Below are 20,833 nucleotides of genomic sequence, written 5' to 3'. Positions count from 1 at the left end.
TTCAACAGCTACTGAAAGTTAGAGGACCTAGCTGCTATCGGATATTTATATAGAGATCCTCCAGCTTCAAACTGTATTACCCTTCAAGGACCAGCAGTTCAAAAAAGCGCCCCTCTGACAGCCAAACCCATCTGTTCTCTGATTGGATTGTTACATTTGTGATTGACATGACATTGACCAATCAAATGAAAGGAAGAAAAATAGGGTCAAAATTCGTACTTGTAACTTGCAGGGGTTTTTTTTGGCTAAGTCCACGCACAAATCTTTTTACACACACAAATCTTTTTTAAACACACACAAATTCTTTTTACACATACGAAACTGATTTACAAGTACAAAATATTTATGACCACATTTTGAGCCCATAGTGTCCTTTTATCAAAACTGAAAAAGATCATGTATTTTAGTTCAAAGGTGGCAGACTTTTTAACATGGGCTTCAGCTTCCTTAAGCACTTTTCAAACTGTTTCTTTGGATATAGGCGGCTCACTGGAAGCATGGCTGTCAGGAAGCAATCTGAAGGAAGTGAAGTGGCAAGAAAAGAGTGAGTTATGCCACATTATATAAGAACTGGACTGGAAATTGTTGGCAATAGGTTTTGTGGAGTGAGGAATCCAACTTTTAATTTAAATCATTACATTGTTTAGAGGAGGTCAGGAGAGAGGTATGACTGTCTCCACCTTCTATAAAACATGATGGAGACTGTGTCATTTCAGCCACCCGTCCTTCAACACCGTGGAAGCGGTGTGGGAGCTTTGAAGCCTTGAGCTATGGAATTTGGTTGTTTTGGGGGGGTTCCTGACAAGAGTCGACCAGCATCCAAATACGAATGCTTCGAATGTACATCAGAAAGACTGGAGAAATATTCCTGAAGACAACTAAAAGAAATAACTGGAGAGGTTTCAGGTTCAGACTGTGGCGAAGCCTCAAAGTGGACACACCAATTATTAACGTTCAAGTCTGTTAGAACAACACAAACTGTTTGTGCCTTATATAATGTATTTTCACAGACTATTCCCTGTTTCAATTAATCAGTTATTTAACATTTTCATAGCAAAATGTAATTTAAAAAACTGAATAAGTAAAATTAAATTAAATAAAATTAAATAAATAGGCTGCATAAGCTTCATTTGGGCCAAATACAAAACAAAAACTTGCTCCACATAAAGATAAGTGTTGCTGGAGCTTTAGACTTAACATTTTTTGTACTGACTTTGAGCTCATTATTATTCAAAATCATTGTTTTAAAAACTTTTTATTACATCACCCACCATTATCATATGACCTTTTTACTTTAACTGATCCAATACAGTGATAGCAAACTGGATAGCCGTATAGGCTAATGGTTCTGTTAAATGCTGGGTTTTCCATTATATTTCACCAATTGTATAATAAATATCACCACCTGTGCTCCTACAGCTTTGAACTATGGAATTTGGTTGCATTTTTCTTTCACCACATTTGGATGAGCGGGTTGAGTTGGGAGGTTATCAGACTAGCTAGCTAACTAACCCAACTAGCATTACTTACTGTCATATTAATGGAATGTTAATATTAACTAGAAAAAAATATAAAAATACAAAAGCTTAAAACTCAATCAATAAACTGTAACACTGATTCTTCAGTGTCTTTTCAGCCCATTTGCATCCCCAGGGCATGACAAATTTGGCTGTTTCAATTTGACACTTTCAAAAGTGTTACTGTTGTATGACAGTGCATTTTACACTAGAATCTGGTCTTCTCTTAAACTTAACCACTTACCTTTTAATGGCTAAGCCTAACAAAGCTCTTGCTAACAGATGAGCAAAGTTAAAGTAGTACCTCAAAAAGCAGATTCTGTTCATCTGGAGTGTTTTAAGTGGGAGAAATGTTTCGTCACTCATCTGTGTGACTACTTCAGTCTCATCTGACTGCAGGTTTCCCCAGCCGTAGCAAAGTAGTAAGTAAAAGTGAAAAAATAAAAGTGTCTCCCAATCAAATTTAAACCAAAGGCTTATATAAGGCTTTTATACCTGCAGCTTAATTCACTGCTTCACCTCTAAGGTCCAACCGTGGGCTCAGAAATGGAGAAGACTTCTCATGGCAGACAATAATGCTGCAGCAGTTGCATCAGGACAACAACACCAGAGGACACTTTGTGCATAACATGGCATTAAGGAGAACGTGTTGGTCTTTTAGTAGTCAGACAAAATACACCAACTTGTCAGAGCCGCCATGCCAAAGGTTACAGCTGTAATATTCTTTAAAGAGGTGAGTTATCCTTAAATTGCCCCACACGCAGTTGGCATTGATGAGGATATGAACTCTATAGACTGACACTGTTCTAGACTCTAAACATGTTTTTTTCTGCTGTAAAGTTGGGCATTTTAACATTCATGTCTATGGGGATTGTCTATAGGTGGCCACTGGAGGAACTGGAATTTTAGTAATGGGGCATCAAACATAAGGCCCGGGGGCCAGATTTGGGCCAGCAAAGACTCCAATCTGGCTCAATGGATGGCTTCGGAAAATGTGGACATGTTAGACTTTTAACTGTATTTTCACAAGTTTTAGAGCTTTTCCTACAGTTAAAGGCCTCCCTATGGCCATTGATACGACACCAAAACAATTAAGTGATATATTTCTATATTTTACACATTTAGTCCTTCCAATTTAAGTCCAAAGAGTCATGTTGACAGATTGCGTTCATATATTACAGCAGTCTTTCTTTACCACATGGGAAAGTTGCACTTCTTTTTCTTATATACTGACAGAAAGGGAAGTTGCACTGGTCCACTTCACACAAGGCCAAAGAGGGCTGTATGTGTAAAACCATGTAAAATGAGTTTGACATAAAGTGCAGGGCAGATAGCTTTTAGACTTCCTGCTGAACATGTAGTCTGTACTGGCTGTAGTATGGGCTGTAGATTAAATTACTTTCAGTAATAACCACACCAAGCTCTTTAATTTCAAACATTTCATTATTTTCTCCACATTAACTTTGAAACAACCTCATAAACCAAAGAGTAAGAAAGAGCATGCTCGGGCATGCAATGATGTCACAACATGATGATGCCACTGGGTGCGAAGTATAAAACATACAGTAGCAGAGAGTTTCTTTTATATCATTCATAAACTCGGGACATTTCAGTATCCACTGAGAGTTAAAAGCTAGCGTTTATTTTACACTGCTCTCCATGTCTCACGTAGCCTTGTGTTGCTGGATAAGAGAGACAAGAGGGAGAAATTCACAAACTGACACCAGATTGAGCAGGCTAAACAAACATGCTGGAAACAAAAATCTCATCCGGTCTCAAAAAAAAAACAGTTTTCTGGAAATGACACCGTAGAAACCCCATTTTTCCCTTTTCGACTGGTCCAAAAGGGGCGACTGGGAGAGAGAGACAAAACAGTGCATGCCATTTCAGGGTGAAGAGGGAAGGGCTGATTGTGTGGAGGGCCGAAGGATGGGGATCGCTTTTTTTAATTTTCAAGGTTATTTGTCTCCTCTTAGCCTGCCCGTGTGGGGTGTTTGATCTAGGGTTGGCTTTTAAATCAATTTGAGAACCAAAATGAATAAATACGAGGCACTCAGCATTCTCTCTGTCTTGCAAACTGCAAAAAGTAACAAACTTGAAGAATAATGACACATACACTTATATATTAGAATTAGTGATTATAACATAACAGTCTCAAGGCTGTACAAAGGGGCAAGGCTGATACCTCCTCAGTATGTCAGCAGTTAAATGTGTTTTTTTTTCTTTTGCTTTTTGTTCGGTTTATTATGCACGCAAACGTGTGTTTATGTGGTTCCACTTTACTTGTAATGAATTCAGAAAGTTCCTCTCGGATTAGACCAGGAGGGCTTGGCATGTGTTGGTCGCTGGCATTTGATTTCGCAAATCAAATATGATTTGGTCATACTCTGTGATTTTGGTTGAATGTGAAGTGTCTGACAATCGAGAGGTGACCATCAGGATGAAGTGCGCACAAATGAAGACAGAACAGTGATGTTAAAGGGATAGAAAAATGCACTTTTTAAAATCTCACACAGCCTCATGCAATGGTTGCGTGTTTATGTAGTAGAGGGGAAAAAGAGAAAAGAATAATGACGGAGCCCTTTAAAATGGATCTACTCTTGCAGCATAGTTCTGTAGCGCATAGTGCGAATAGAGACTGATGGATTTGAAGGAAAGGAAAAAGGTTCAAAGGCAAAAGGGGGCTTAGGACTGAGTGTGTTTCTCATGATAACCAGGAACATGGGTTGCTATATTCTTTTCTAGACTGATTTTAAAAAATGGGCAACGCTGCCTGTGCCATCTCCAGTCCACTGATCTGTCAGCGACGGGCATCCGTGCACGTGAGCCCGAAACAACACGCTCGTCTAAAGCTGCATTTTCTTTCTTTCTCGTGACTCTAATTCAACCGCCTTTTATCATGTGGACGTTCTATGGAAGTTATATCGAATGAAAGTCAAAATAAGCATTTGAAAAGAAATGGTGTGTTTGTAGAAACTGAAATGGGCTTCAACAGAGGTGAAAAAGACAGTAGCAACAATAGAAAGGCTCTGTGTGTCCTTCACTCGGGCTGCGGGCTCCAGTCGAATAGACAGAACGTCCATCTCATTAAGTAATCATATAATATACCGTAGTTATCAATAAGTCTTAGTAGATCATACCTGTATAAGCTTAAATAAAGAAGTGAATGAAAAGAATGGCTACTCCAATATTGAGTAAAATGACCATAACCACCAGAATAGAGCTGGAGCCCTAGGAGACAAGAGAAGAGAGAAAAAAGCAATTAGTCCAGTTACAGCACCAACGATCTCAGTGGAAACACAAACACAGACACTCAGACTCTGGTCAAGATTTAACAATGGACATCTGAGTAACCCACCAGGCTATCAACAAACAGGTTAGAGGTTAGAGTTGGGCTGCACTTTCTGCTCAGGTGCCTTAAAGAGCACAGTAACTGGGCAAAATAACGTAACAGATGTGAGTCTCGATTATATTTTCTGCGTCCGTGAGTCTGCTTGGGTCCGAGTGACATAAAGTGACAGCACGTTCTCACTCCCAAAGCGTAACATTTTACACTAGGTGACCAATCGTCAGTATATTATGCCTCGGGAGTGAAAATGAAGGTCCATGTTGTTGCCAGCCCACAGAGGAGTCCGCAGTGACTTAACTTTTTTTTTCCTACATACACTCAAAACACAAGGAGGTTTAGTTACTTATTCTTCAACTAGTTGTGTTTATGGTTTTCCTAACATCTGTTGAAAGTTAACATCCTAAACTATCTTATGTAAGCATGCACTCTGTAAGAGGAAGAAGAAAACCCCGCCCAAAAAAACCTGAAATTTGAAGAATTACAAAAGTAATACCCTAATACCGAAGTGTTTTTGTGAAACTCAAAAAGAATACTTGGTAACTTGATGTTATGCTGATTATTTTAAGGCTTGTTAACAAAGTTAACTATGTACTGATCACCAGACAACTTTGGCCCATCACAGGGCACGCTTAGACCGCACTGGTGCAAACTACATGTAAAATTCATGATTTTTGTAAACACAACTTCCTCATGATAATGCCCACCCCACACGTGTCCACGTCTACCTATGGAATAAGAAGGCAATAACAACGAGTGTGTCATCTAGTGGACACATTACAGACTCTGGCTCCTTGGTGTCATTCTTACAATCGTCCACCATGACTGATGCAGGAAAGTCTTGTACTGAAGACACTGTGTAAAGAATGCATTTATATGGGAACAGAAATGAGGAAATACTTCTAAAACCAGAGCACTTCTGGATTTCGGTTCCATTTTAGACCCTTTGTGGTGATGGACTTTTGAATTGTGTAGTGGGAAAATTTTAGGCTAGACCCAGGAGTTTCTTAGCTAATCTCACAGCTACAGACCTGAGTCAGCTGAAGGTGGTTTACCCCTTTTTGTTTTGGTTTTGAGAGTATTCATATTTTGCCTTCATACAGAATCTTTGTAGTTGTTTTCAGACATTTTTCAGTCTTGAGATCCTTTTGAGTTATTTTTTTTTTCATTTCCTTTTGTTGTTTTGTGAATCTGTGAGCATTCAGTTTCACTTTGTGCTCGTTTTGAGTCTTTCCGTAATTGTTTTAGGAATCTTTTGGTTAGTTTATACCTTTTTGTTGAGATGCTGTTTTTTTTGATTGTTGCATTTTTGAATCTCTGCATGCAGTAACACCACATGTTAGCAGTTTTAGGGAAGCTCTTGGATCAGTAATCTGTCCATTGAAAGTTCCTTTGTTCAGTGTAAAAATTGAAAATGTAACATTGTGGAGTTAATTGTGATAGTTTCGTACCTTTGATTCTTATCACAGTGATAGATATTTTCCAACACAGGCGTCTGTGCAGGTTCTCGGTCACCCCGAGTCTTAAGAGCTTGAAAAGCTAGAAAGGAAGTGAAACGTCTCCAAAAAACTTCAGGAAGTCCAATCGTCTTCTTTTTATGCTCTTAATAATTTCAAGACAGACGTTTATCTGCTGTGCTGATGATTCAGCAGTGACTTTCATATCCCACTGTCGTCTAACACTGAGAAAAATGATTTTTCTTGAGTTGTTTTAAAATTTCCTGTCTAATACATCTTGGCATTTTGTGAACTAAAAGTCTTTTAATCTGAAAAATCATTTGATTTTTATCATTGAGGCACTGTGACTAAAACGTGAAGTTTTGGTAAACACATAGCTCTTCCTTTAAATACACTGAACAAAAATATAAACGCAACACTTTTGTTTTTGCTCCCATTCCCCATGGGATGGACATAGAGACCTAAAAATTCATTCCAGATACACAATATAACCATCCCTCCCAAACAGTGGTCACAAATCAGTCCAAATGTGTGGTAGTGGGCACATCTGCTATATTGAGATAATCCATCCCACCTCACAGGTGTGCCACATCAGGATGCTGATCTGACATCATGAGTAGTGCACAGGTGTACCTCAGACTGCCCACAACAAAAGGCCACCCTGGAATGTGCAGGTTTTTGCGCTATTGGGGGTCTGGGGACCCAGAACCGGTCAGTATCTGGTGTGACCACCATTTGCCTCATGCAGTGCAACACATCGTCGCATGGAGTCTATCAGATTGTCAATTGTGGCCTGTGGAATGTTGGTCCACTCCACTTCAATGGCTGTGCGAGGTTGTTGGATATTCGTGGGAACTGGTACACGCTGTCGTATACGCCGGTCAAGCACATCCCGAACATGCTCAATGGGTGACATGTCCGGTGAGTATGCTGGCCATGCAAGAACTGGGACATTCTCAGCTGCCATCTGCCCTGAACAATGTGAACCATGATTCATCCGTGAAGCGCACACCTCTCCAACGTGCCAGACGCCATCGAATGTGAGCATTTGCCCACACAAGTCTGTTACGGCGACGAGCTGGAGTCAGGTCAAGACCCCGATGAGGACGACGGGCATGCAGTTGAGCGTCCCTGAGACGGTTTCTGACAGTTTGTGCAGAAATTGTTTGGTTGTGCAAACCAATTGTTCCAGCAGCTGTCTGGGTGGCTGGTCTCAGACGATCTTGGAGGTGAACCTGCTGGATGTGGAGGTCCTGGGCTGGTGTGGTTACACAAGGTCTGCGGTTGTGAGGCCGGTTGGATGTGCTGCCATATTCTCTGAAACGCCTGTGGAGACGGCTTATGGTTGAGAAATGAACATTCAATGCACGGGCGACAGATCTGGTTGACATTCCTGCTGTCAGCATGCCAATTGCACGCTCCCTCATTGCTTGTGGCATCTGTGGCATTTTGCTGTGAGACAAAACTGCACATTCCAGGGTGGCCTTTTGTTGTGGGCAGTCTGAGGTACACCTGTGCACTACTCATGATGTCAGATCAGCATCCTGATGTGGCACACCTGTGAGGTGGGATGGATTATCTCAATATAGCAGATGTGCCCACTACCACACATTTGGACTGATTTGTGACCACTGTTTGGGAGGGATGGTTATATTGTGTATCTGGAATGAATTTTAGGTCTCTACGTCCATCCCATGGGGAATGGGAGCAGTAACAAAGGTGTTGCGTTTATATTTTTGTTCAGTGTATTAACTCTACACTAGTTTTGTTGCATTTAACTGAAATATGTAGGTCTTATCACACAGCTCTTTTTCTTTTTTTTTTTTATCAGTGTGTTGTGGTAACAGCAAACATTATGTTATTATGTGTTAAAAAATGAACTGTTAGCCTGACAGAGCACTGCAGACTCACTGAGTTTGATTTGAGGGTGAATTGCTCTCCTTCCTGCTCCAGAGTGATGGGCTGAGACTTTAGAGGTGGGGAGAGGGTGAGGTCCCTGTGCAGTGGCCACTCCTCCAGCTCTGCCCCCACATTCAGGTTGTCCAGCATCTGTACAGAGTCCATGGATCCTTCTCTGACCGGTCGAAGGCTTCTGGATCGCAGCCTGTTGTTCTTGGGGGCCGGGGACTCTTGTCCCAGCCCCCGAGAAGTCTGCGAGTCCGGACAGTGCAGCCTCATGTCGACTGTATAGTCATTCATCTTCTCCTCGTCCTGCTCTGTGAGGCGCGAGTGGGCGGGGCTCCACCTAAGGGTGCTTTCAGCAGTCCAGCCCCCGGTGTGGCCGTCTAGCCTTTGGTCGATTACAGCGTGCTCGTTAAGCTTGTGGTTGGAGTGGTTGTGCTGCTTTGGATGGTGGTTGGAGTAGACATGCTCTCGAGGATTGTAACAAGAAGAAGAGACGTGGTCCTTGGCATTGTGATTGGACAAGATATATTCTTGGGGCTTGTGATTGGAAGAAGCATGCTCAGAAGTCTTGTGATTGGACATGTTGTGATCCAAGGCCTTGTGATTGGATAAAATGTGCACCTGTGGCTTGTAGTTGGAAGAGGCATGCTCGCAGGTTTTGTGATTGGTGGACGAATGATCCCATGTTTTGTGATTGGACGATGAGTAGTCTCTTGACTTGTGATTGGAAGAGGCGTGCTTGGAGAGCTTTTGGTTGGACAAGGAATGCTCCCAGGCTCTGTAGGAGGAAGCGTGGTCCCGGGGCTTGTGATTGGAAATGGATTTCTCCCGTGGCTTGTGGTTGGACAAAGGGGCTTGTTCGTGGCCATTTAGTTGTCCCTCCTGCTCTTCCAGAAGGGAGGGCGTAGTGGAGCGACTGCTACACGCTCGATCCGGATACATGTCGTCACTCCAATTGTTAGCCCCGCCCCTCGGCAGATCCACCCCCCGCCCTTCTACCAGCACCTGGATCTCAGCCCCGCCCTGATCGTCCACGGCGCTCTGGCGCATGAAGCAAGCATTCCTGGGGCGATGGGTGTGTTTGAGTGGACTGTGGGGAGGTGAGGTGGGTACGCTCAGCACGGGGCTGAGATCAGGTGTTATCACAGGTGGCGTGGTGTCAGGAGTGCACAGCTCCGGACTGTCTGTTCCTGTGGAGATGACCTCATGGTCTTTGTCCTTGGTGCCCTGGTGTTTGGGCCGCTGACATTCGAGCCCTATGAAAACAGGAGAACAGCACCAGTGAGGTGATTTGGCACCCAGAGCAAAGCCTACAGCGCGAGTATGTTTGAGTGTCATCGGCACACAAAAGGAGGAGAAGAGCTGCAAACAAACGGAGCCTCGTGCTGCCAGCTTAGAGAGGATTATGAAAGTGAATATACTTGATTTAATTTGAATTCTTACAGGCTAATCCTTTGTAGTTTATTATGAGATTAAAATGTGTGTAACACTGGGCCTACGCTTAAAAGCAAATTCACACTTACTTTATTAATCTGTAAAGGTTCCAGTAGGCGTACTTTTGCATGTAGATTTTAAGAAAATTAGTGCATTTGAATCCTTTAGCTATGACTCATAATTATCTCAAACAAATTTCTGTGGAAAATCTAAAAAATACAGAGTACTATAGAATCAGTGAAGCTAAGAGAAAAGCCTGAAGGCAAAAAACAAATAGAAAGGTTGTTATACCTTTGTTTTATCTTTATAGGTTAATTATTTTGCCTCCATAAACAAATAGTTTGTTTATGGCTTTAAAATTGAGATAAAATATACCATATACATAATATCTAAGCAGTCAATTTCTACCATTAATTGACTGCATAATTTGCCAAATGACAAATTCATTTACAGCATTTACTACAAAAAACTGCTTTTTTTCTTCTTTCCTTTTGCAATGCTAAAATTGCGTTTTTTATGGTTTCCAGTTCTATAGAGGTCTGTGGAAAAATGTCTTTCTGTCTTGACCTCCATGAGCACAGGCACACATCTGAGGTCATACCGGTCATATTGAGAAACACTCATTTTGCGGCTTCACAACAGGGCCTCAGAAACCAGTCGTCCATCAGATGGGGGAGGCCACTCATCTAAGCTAAGCTAGTTAGCATTTAGCTCTTATTTATGCATGCTACATATCATATAACTCATTTGTGAAAGCAGGATCATAACAAGAACATGTAAAGTGTGAAATTAGCTTAAGCTAACATCATCTAGCTACCTGTTACTTGCTGCAGACCCTGTTGGTTAGTTTTGGTAAATGGTAAACAGACTGATTCGCACATAGTGCTTTGCTACATTTGTTACATTTAATGTACTGACACTTGTGCACCTACTAACCATTGCCATAGATGTGAAAGGAGGGTGAAAGCTCTTTGGCAGCTATCCGAGCCAGTCGACACTCCTCCGTGGCTTTCTGCGCCACACCTTCTGCAGCCTCTGCCTTCCCACGAGCGTGGCTCATCCTGAACAGAACAGGCAGAAACAGCAAAGTCAAAACGTGTGTGTATTTTAAGATAAATTACTTTGTATCTATGAAGTAATAAAAATGTTCTCCTAAACAATATCCAGGTATTTGTAATATCTAAGTGAAACTTTCATACGAGACTGCAAAAAATATGTTTTATCGAAAAGAATGCATGACTGTCTCTCAAAAAGTTTGCAGTTAAAAAAACGTAGTTTGATTAGCCTTTGAAGGGCTAAATATGTGCTGTGGCTCCCTATGAAACAATATAGACAATATAAAGCACTACCCCACCACACAGGAACAGATAATTGGTTAGTAATGCAAAGCACACCATAGTTTGTAATATACCACTTGTTCTTTTATTCACGTCTCTGGGGAAGGTATTTGACCAGATTTGAATCCCAAATTTGTGAGGTCTAACGCTAGCTCATTTAAAAGAAATCATCCCCCGGTAATCAGGGGACAAAGACAATGATTATTGTACAACACACTGACACTCATCAAAAATGATTTCTCCAAAAAAGCTAGTTTTGTCAAACAAAGGGCGACGATTAGGCTTTGGACCGAGGGTCGTCACCAGTGATGTCTTAGACTTCAGAGGATTTAATGTTGCTTAATCTTGCTGGGTGCGCAGAGGTGTGTCACCAGCTCTATCTAACGAGATACGTTCAAATTATTCCTACGAAGCGGTGACCAGAATACTGGAAGATCTAACCTCGACACAGCAATCTCTGCTTTCTGCTTGGCGATGTCCGCGGCCTTCTCCGCAGCTTCCACAGCTCGGTCCACCTTCTCTCGGATTTTACTGGCCCTCAGGGGGATCAGGTTCTTGCGTTTTCCGCTCACCAGCACATTCTGCTTGTATTTTCCCTCCTCCTTGGTGCCATCGGGGAAGGTGGTGCAGCCATATCCGTGCCTCTTGTTGCCCGCCCATTCGCCTGCATAATGCAGGCCATCTGAGCGCCTGCTCACGCCCCAGCCAGCTCTCTGGTCACTCCTCCACTCTCCAGCATACATCTCAGTGACAGTGGCATCCACAGGAGCGCCCTGTTCACTCTCACTGGTGTTGGAGTGGATGTCAGATGCAGCAGAGCTGACGGTGCTCATGCCGGCCTCGCTGCAGAAGGAGCTCTGCTTGCTGAGCTGACTGGCTAGAGAACTTTTGGACTCAGAGCGCCGAAGCTTCAGGCCACTTAGGATAGACTGCCGAAAGCGGCCTTTTCTCTTCCTCTGCCGTTCGGCCTCACTCGGTGCCACAAGAGCAAACCCACCCCGGCCCACTGGGCTCCCAGCCAGTCCGGCCACCACCCCATCTGTAGGTGTGGTGGCAGTGCCATCCTCCAGCACAGCAGGAGGGCCATGGCTGTGCTCAGAGCGGAGAGAGTTTATAGATGTTCGCAGAGGGAAGAGGATGACAGCTGCCATGCCGTACGGCACACTCTGTCGCACACCATAGCCGTGGCGCATCCCTCCCAGCCACTGGCCTTGGTAGGTTCCTGAAAGACAGACAGACACAGCACGAGTCAGACATAAGAACTGCATTTTATTTGAGTGTCCAAATATCTATGTGTAAATTCATTCATTAGTTAGATCATTAATTGAATTCTCAATGGACCAAACAGGAGAGTAGCATGCATGAGGAATACACTAATGTATGCTAACTGTTATACAGTAATTGCCAAAATGGTCTTTGCATTACTCAGTGGAAGGTCTTTGCAAACTCAAAGTGCTCACTGAGTAGCAAAGTTGGTGTGCAGGGCTAATTTTAGGCACAACAGGATGGATTACTGAGAACTGGTCAGAGGGCTCCCGTCCACTTCTAAATTGTCAAACTGCCAAGTTTTCAGAAGATGTCAAACCCCAAACTTCACATACTCACATAGCACAGGGTTAGGAGTTAAGTTAATTTAAGCAAATTCCCTTCAAATGTAATCAGCCAGTCGCCTCGTGCATCAGCCTCATAGGTAACGTTGTTCTGTGTTTAAGGCCGATTCACATGTGTTAGCACTTGAGGCTAAAAGTGAGGACACGGTATAACACCCAGCTCTGTCTCACAGCTCAGTGTTTAGCATGACCTGAAACCAGTGGATGAAACTATAAAGTCATGTTAAAGGTCAAAGGGAAAGGTAGTTTCCCTCCACTGGGTATTAGAAAGAATGCAGTCGCAGTTTAATTGATTGGGGTTTTTACCCAAGCATTTTGCTAATTTTTGTCAGCAAGTAGTCAGAAATGCAACAGGAAAATGCACAGCTGTCTGTCAGAAATGGCAACTAACGTCTTTCATTCTGAAACAGGAAAAGTCCTGGTGACGTGTATGACAACACTGACACTTCTGAGAAATGCCACATATATTTAGTTTCTGTGTTGACTGTTTATGAACGTTTTCAACAAGGTACAAATAAATCTGCCATAAAATTAAAGCTTGACAAAGATGTGTCTGGACTCACTGTGAGCACACCAGAGCTTTGCATACTAATTTGCATCTGTATGTCAGTCTAAAAATACCATCCCTGCCTCATGTGGATGGAAGTGTAAAAAATATTCCATAATGTGAGGAGGCTGCTCAGCATCCGATCTAATATGTGATGTGTTTGTGCATCTTTGTGTGAAAACTACACGCTGCCAAGAATAAAATCTTTAAAACACAGCAGTGCTAACTTGAAGCAAAGTGAAATGGCATTAAAATAATAGAAACACTTGAAATAAACCATAAATAACACTTGTTTTTTGGCTTCTCCCAGTCTGCAGAAAATACACATATGTACTCTGTAAAAACAGGAAAAGCTGTAGTGGAGGAATCTTTATGCCTGAGCTGTTGAGGATTTGGCAATTTAGGTGGAGGAGGTGAGCAGAAGACAAGCCAGCATATTATGATACAACGAGGGGGTTGCTGTTGCTCTGAAATCAGCCATAAAGGTTTATATATGTCAAGCCTCCTCTCTCACTATGCTCCTCTCTGTCTACACCAAGAACAAAAAATCAGCTCCAGTTGATGTCCAGACCTCCTGGAAGAGGGCAAACTCCTGAGAGCAGCCTCCAACCAAAGCAGGTCTGCTCTAAGGAGAGGTCAGCATCCTCTCCTCAAATCCCTGAGGTGATCAGAGCAAAGGGTGAAGTAAATCTAAAGTTTCATGTTTCTGGGAAGGAAACTTACCAGCGTGTTAGTTTCACTTACAGTAGGACTAAAAAAAAAAAAAAAAAAAAAAAAACTTACAGTAGGACTCATTCCTGATTATAAAGCTGGAGAGGTTTATGTTGCAGTCAGCCTTTTAATAGCTGTCTGTTCTCTGTTGCAGATTGGGTTTAGTAGGTACTGCTCCAGCTGCTTCTGATCACAGCTAAAGTCATCAACCTAGCAAGCCAGCCACAACCAAGACTGCAAGTAGTGAATTTTAAGGATTGAAAATTCTGTGTGTGAAAGAAAAATTAAAGATGGGTCACCTGTTTTCTACACACAGTAGTCCAAAACTGAAAAAAAGAGTCGAGATTCAGTTTTTAGAGTGGCTGATTAATTCAGCCTGACCAATCCTTGAGTGCTTGTCAGTGTCAGTGTGTTTCCTGTCTTATTTTGATAGTCCTTGTGTCATATGCTTGTGTTTAGTTTTGCTTCCCTTGTCTCTGTGTTGAATTTGTTCCACTTGAGTTTCGCGGCTCTCTCCACTTTCATAATCACCGGTCTGTGTATTTATTGCATCACTTCCCCTTTGTCCTTTGCCGGAACTTCAGTTCACTTTCCTCCACGTGTCTTGTCCTTAGTAGGTTTTCCCAGTCTAGCATATGCCTTCATTGCCTTTTGTCTTTTATTTTCTATCCTTGTCTGATCTTCTATCTTTAATAAACAACCTGCCTTTTGTTAAGATCAAGTTCTGTCTTCAAGTGTCTGCTTTTGGGTCCTCTCTTCAAAAACACTATCTGCACCAACGGCTCATTAACTCTTGGTTTAGAAACTCTATTTAATGTCTGACGTAAACATGCCACGTGGCACACATGAAGTTCATTTCATAAATTCTGGTCATTATTAGAGTTAGAAAGGAGGGTAGGTATCCAGAGTATGCTCATTAGCTGCTGACCTGCCAATCACAAGTTGCTTCGCAGTCACATCTACTCCTTACTCATCACATCTGGCTTCACAACACCAAGACAGCAGTGGTGAAAACGGTCAGCTCAGGGCTTCATAATGAGACGTCGCTAATCAGTCTGTGATGTCTGGTCACATGACTTTGTCCATTTCATTTCTATACGGCCAATCTTGAGTCGATCGTGGCTCAAGAGTTGTAATCGGAAGGTTGCTGGTTTGAGCCCCGGCTTGGACAGTCTCGGTCGTTGTGTCCTTGGGCAAGACACTTCACCCGTTGCCTACTGGTGGTGGTCAGATGTTGCCTACTGGTGGTGGCGCCAGTGTCCGGCAGCCTCGCCTCTGTCAGTGCGCCCCAGGGTGGCTGTGGCTACAATGTAGCTTGCCATCACCAGTGTGTAGATGTGTGTGTGAATGGGTGGATGACTGGTTGTGTAAAGCGCTTTGGGGTCCTTAGGGACTAGAAAAGTGCTATACAAATACAGGCCATTTACCAATAGTCTCTGGGTCTTTCTATCTGTGCTTTTAGCTGGCTGTTTCCATGTCTAGAAAGCTGTTGCTCATTTCCAGAATAGGCCTGTGTCAGTGCCATAGATGTCCCAGTGACAATGAGTGAGTTAGCACCCAATATGGGTACTAACATGCACTTAGAAGCTGCTCTTAGAATAATATCAACCCCCCAATATTGGGTTTGTTCATTCAAACTAGGTGAAATGAAAATGAAAGAAACAAAAATCAATACATAAACAAAACATTGATTTCCACTATTGGCAAAGACAAGGGAGGACCATTAATTTTCCTAAGGGACCACATAAGAAACTGGGACTGCTGAGGAGAGCTCCACCAATAGGCTGAACTCAGTTCTGCTCAATAGATTAGAGGGCAGCATTTTTTAACCTATTTGCTTTTAAAATACAAAAGGTGCTGCTTGCCACTAGGCAAAGCAAACAACTGCTTTGGGCTCCAGATCAGTGGGGACGCTGAGGGATACCACACGCTGTGAATCTAGCCTTAAATGTGTGGAGAGACACATGAGTAACCCAACTACCATGAGCATCACATCATTTCTTTTCCTTTGATGTTAGCAGAGCAGCCCAGTGTCCAGTGTGATAGACTTGCTATGGATAGATATATAGATGAAAAAAGCTAGTAGTTACAGTATTAATGCTTCATAATCAGTTAAGTTGCTGTGCATTGTTACTGAAAAAAACAAACCCAATATGTCTATGTTATTGAATATTTTATAGTACGATTGTTGTGCTTGTTGGTGTCAGATTATTTTCATGTGTTAGTGTGACAAATGTTGAAAAAATAAATAAATTAAAAAAACATTTTCTTTGATTATGAAGCGAGCAAAACGCTGTGCATACACAACAAGTTTACTCAAGTAAACACACCCAGAGAGGAGTTCGGTTATGACCACGACAATTCTCATGTCTTCAAACACCCAAATGCCACACGCAGTCTTAAATCTTTATTTTGTTCCAGAGTACATGTGTCCCGCTGCTCTGACGCTGTTTCCGCTCAGCTCTGAGCTCTTCGTGAGGTTTTTAAGGATTTCAGTATCGGAGCTGTCCGCGGTGCTGAAACAGGACAGGACGGCTTTTGCACGAGGCTGCTCGTGGCCTGCTATGGACGCCAAATGCGGCTGTTATGGTTTTTAATGAGCACTTGCTCTGTTGGCAGCTCTGTCAGTAAACCTCTCTCATGTGTGTGTCTTATTTGGGGGGCGGGGGTCTTTGATGGAGAAAACCTGCACATTTATTGGGTTGTGGAAAATGTGTCAGCTCGCGCGTGCTATATTCATCTGTCGGTGGTCTCCCACGTGAGCGGAAGAGAGGAGCAGAGCTGTCGCGTGACGCAGTCTTTTTCAGTTAAAATAGGGCGTATGAACCCGTGCAGCCTTCACACTCGTGCAGGGAGTCGGTAAAAAAAACGATCCACCGCCTCCCGGTAAACAATCTCCACCTTCAGCCCGCACGCGCACACGCAGTGCTTTTATTCCACCTGCATCGCTCACTGACCTCTCGCTCCATCATCTGGGTGCTCGGAGGCGGGCTACCATCGGTGATCAAACGGCCTACATTACAACCCCCCAAAGTCAGAAATAAAGGGAAATGACAGCGGCAGCGAGCCAATCAGAGCAGGAGAGCCGTGCGAGCTGGTCTCTTGTGACACGTTGACCTGCTGTATCAATGTTTCCATGGAGACTTTCATGGCACTGGGGAGAGGGGTGAAGGTGTGTTTTGATAAGTCTGTGTGTCTAAACAGGAGTCACGACTCAAAATGGCTTAATTTCTAATATTAGAGGTGTCCTGTTTTTAAAGCCTGTTTGTGTTCTCTTAAAATCTCAGAGAAAGGCTGCTCAGGAGAGCCTCCACAGCGCGAGCCCGGCAGACAGTCAGCACAATATCCTCTGGTGTCCTCTGTCCTCTTTAGTCCTTTTGCACATTCTTGTACATTATTTTGACATTTTAGGTCTTTCACAGTAATTTTTTAAAATCTCTTGATGAAACATTTTTAAAAGTGCTCACTTTATGGCTCTTGGTTGTCTCTTCATATTCTCTGTTTTTGTGTGGGGGGGTTTTGTAGTCAGCTTGTTTCTCCTTATACTGATTAAATTTTTCTTTGAGGTCAATTTTCACCACTATGTAGTCAATTTATATCTTTTTGTAGCTGCCTTGTATCATTTTGAAGTCAATTTGTGTCTCCTTGTTTTCAAGTTGTGTCTCTGTGGATTTTTGGGGGTTTCGTGTGTCTTTACCGATTTTCATTTCCCAGTGGATTTTTTGTTTTGTTTTGATCATTTAGTGTCTCGCTGTGGTCAATTTACTTTGTATATTTCTTTTTGCAGCTCTTTAGCGTCTCTTTGTAATTGTTTCATTTCCCTCTGTAGTGATTTCTCTGTGTCATACAGTTGTGGTCAGAACTTTGTGTCATCATGGGCGTAAATGTCATGGTAACTTTTTCAATAATTTGTTTGAACCATGCTTTCCCCACTTGGAATGAATGCACGTCTTTAATGATCAAAAATTTTTAAAAATGGGTGCACGAATTTGAATTTCTTTTGGGTTTGCTCTAATCTACATAGGTTCAAATAAATACATATACCCCCACTAATAATTGTTTGAATGTCCCTCAGCAAGTTGCACCTCAGTCAGATGCTTTTGATAACCATCAACAAGCTCCTGGCGCAATTCTGACTGGATATTTGACTGCTCTTCTTGGCCGAATTAATAGGGTTCGTTTCAAGTGGTTGGTTTCCTGGCAAGGACCCAGTTTTCAAACATAGTCCGAAAATTTTCAATAGAGTTCAGGTTGGGGCTTTGGGATTCTGAAAGGCTAACCCAGGAACCACCAAGGCTCAAGCCTACCATGAACTGAAACACCAGAGTTCCTGTTCACACTGAAGCCACTTTCATTTGGTCACATTGACAGGAGCCATGTTTGGAGGAGTAAAGGCGAGGCTTTCAAACCTAAGAAAATTGTACCAACTGTCAAGCATGGTGGTGGTAACATCATGCTCCGGGGCGGATAGAACAATAACAGAAAAGGAGAATTACCAAGCAACTTCATCTCAAATCAGCAACTTGGCAGTCAAAACAATTGGGAGTTCCAACAAGACACTGATCACAAACAAACATGAAAACTGGTTTTGGAAGCTTCATGAATGGCCTTCCTACAGGATCAATCTCAGCGAGGACAGTGTTTGAAAGCCAGGTCTGTGCCAGAAAAACAACTAATTTAAATGAATGCTACCGATTTTGCAAAGTACAATTTGCTAAGGGACATTAAACTAAATATTAGTGGAAGTGTATTTGTAACTTTGTGTGGATTGGAGAAATTCCAAAATAACTAAACTTGTGAACCCTAATCTTGTTTTTTTAAGTCATTAAAAATGTGTTTAATCGAGGAAAAAGGAGAGTTTGAAGAAATCATTAAAAGCCACAACTTACCATGAAATTTGAGCCCATGATGAGTGGAAGTAAACTTGTGAGTACAGCTGTACCGTTGCACTGCTTTGCGCTCACACTGTACACTATCAATACTTTACAATTGCACATTATCCTAAATATAGCCTTTTAACACCTAGGCCTCTGCTGTGGTGCCCAGTAGGAGTCTTTAGTAACCTGTCTGTGTTCATAGATGTGAGCCACACGTTATTTATGTGACCTACATTGGAGATGTGATAAAGTGGAGCTAAGCAGATGAAAACGTAAGCAAGCTGCTCCACTTGCAGCTTGAAAATTAGTTTGTGGAACAAGCTGGAATGTTTTATTCAGAGAAGCTAAAGTGGACCAAGCTGCTCTTTAACCTGGTCTGAAAATCTGTGTAGATATAAGCTGCTCTTAGCTTCCTTACCTCCATCAGAATAGGTTTCAGTGCCATATCCATCCTGCAACCCATTGCTCCATGTCCCCTCGTACCGGGCCCCGCTGGCCGTGCTCTCCAGCTGCCCATATCGACCTTTGAACCCCTGCGTCCACTCTCCTCTGTATTCCCAGCGACCCTTGGTCTCCACTCCGATGCCATGCCGCTTGCCCTGTGCCCAGGTGCCCTTATAGCTGTTCCCACTTGGCCACGTGTACACGCCCAGGACCTCGAAGCCGTGACTCCAGGCCCCAGCGTACTCACCCTGACCCTGGGGTCCTGTGCAGACACCTCGGCCATGGGCCTTACCCTGCTCCCACCCCCCGCAGTACGACCCCCCGTCATCAAAGTCAAACCTGCCTCCAGTGGACATGCATGAAACAGGTTTAGGCAAATCCTTAGAACGTCAAGAAAAAGAAAAAAACAAGGGCCTGTTTCACTCAGAAGGAGCAAGGAGGGTGGAGGCCTCGTTTAAATCAGGTAGCATACAGGTTCAGGGCCTCGAACTTCCTCTCCGCTTAGTTTAGTATGTGGAACGCTAGCTGGGTGTTTTAGAAACAGCAGGACAGGGCCCACGGAGCATTGCCTCATGACGGAGAAGCAATCCGAGCCTCAGCGATGGGTCTGGAGTGACGTACACAGCTGCCGTGCATGCTGCTTCCCATGGGCATGCGGGCTCAGAGTGCTTCTCATCCTCCTCCTCCACTTCCTCCTCCACCTTCCTGCTCACCACGCAACCTCACAGGCCCTTCGCCTTGGCCGTGCAGCAGGGCGCTCCAGACAAGCGAGGCCTAGGCTTTTCCAGCAGTCCCGCAGGCCCACAGAGTGGCGGCGGTGGCAGCAAGTGAGCGAGCTTGGCTCAATTACACATTAGAGCATCCTCACATCCCTGCATCACCAGCTCACAGGGATGGATACAGGACAGGGATACTGATGCACTCATACGCCATGTTTAAAAAAACTGGAGGAGTTGAAGATATTTTTCTATAGCATGGCCTGGATACAGGCAATCCAGGCTAACGCTCAGAGACACACATCCATAGCAATCAAACGGACTCAGCCCTGCACACACGCCTTGGCGGACATAAAGCAGTGTGAATATCTCCCCGGCTCTTCTTCCCCCTTTTCCTCTCCTCTGCTTGGCCGGGATCCAGGCGACTCTCTCCAGTGAAGATGAGGGATGCAAAAATCAGAGGCGGATATTATTCCTGTCCTTTCCCCTTTGTCTTCTCCATGCCAGCGCTCACCTAAATCTGGATTGTTGTTGTAATGTCCCGATTCCACCAAGTCATCTGTCCTCTCTTGTTTTTTGCTCTCTCTCTCTCTAAAATCTGCTCATTACAGGACTGTTCCACCCCAGCCAATACCCCTCCCCCACGCACACGCACACACAGCGAACACACACTCCTTCTCGGAGCTCTTAAAGAGACAGAGGGATGGTGCGAATAACTGCATGTGCAGAGTTTGCTGCTCTTTCCCTGTGGGAATACCGCCTGCTTTTCCTAATTATCCAGCCTCATTTCTCTCTCGCTCTCTCCCTGTGACACTCATCCTCCTCCCAGACACCTGGTCAGTCAGCAGTCTGTTTTCCTCGAGGTTTGTGTGCTCCTTAATTGTTGTTGTTGTTTTTTTCATTTTCATCTCAAAAGCAAACCAGTGCAGTGT

At 43.4% G+C, this 20,833-nt stretch overlaps 1 protein-coding gene across 1 annotated transcript; it reads right to left on the bottom strand.

The window, feature by feature from the left end:
* Positions 1-2,946: 2,946 nt before the first annotated feature.
* Positions 2,947-20,515, bottom strand: jph3a (junctophilin 3a). Its single transcript, XM_085408547.1, has 5 exons — positions 19,160-20,515; positions 11,438-12,218; positions 10,596-10,720; positions 8,232-9,481; positions 2,947-4,748 (listed from the first exon to the last, which is right to left on the bottom strand). The coding sequence occupies exons 1-5, from the start codon at positions 19,539-19,541 to the stop codon at positions 4,668-4,670; spliced, it is 2,619 nt and encodes an 872-aa protein (XP_085264673.1). The 5' UTR covers positions 19,542-20,515; the 3' UTR covers positions 2,947-4,667.
* Positions 20,516-20,833: the final 318 nt, after the last annotated feature.

The sequence above is a fragment of the Rhamphochromis longiceps genome, linkage group LG1 (genome assembly GCF_057381845.1).
Source record: "Rhamphochromis longiceps isolate RC_006_pf linkage group LG1, R_longiceps_female_GT1.1, whole genome shotgun sequence".
Lineage (NCBI taxonomy): Eukaryota > Metazoa > Chordata > Actinopteri > Cichliformes > Cichlidae > Rhamphochromis > Rhamphochromis longiceps.
Note: the sequence above shows the minus strand (reverse complement) of the source record. Positions and strands in the feature narration are given on the sequence as shown.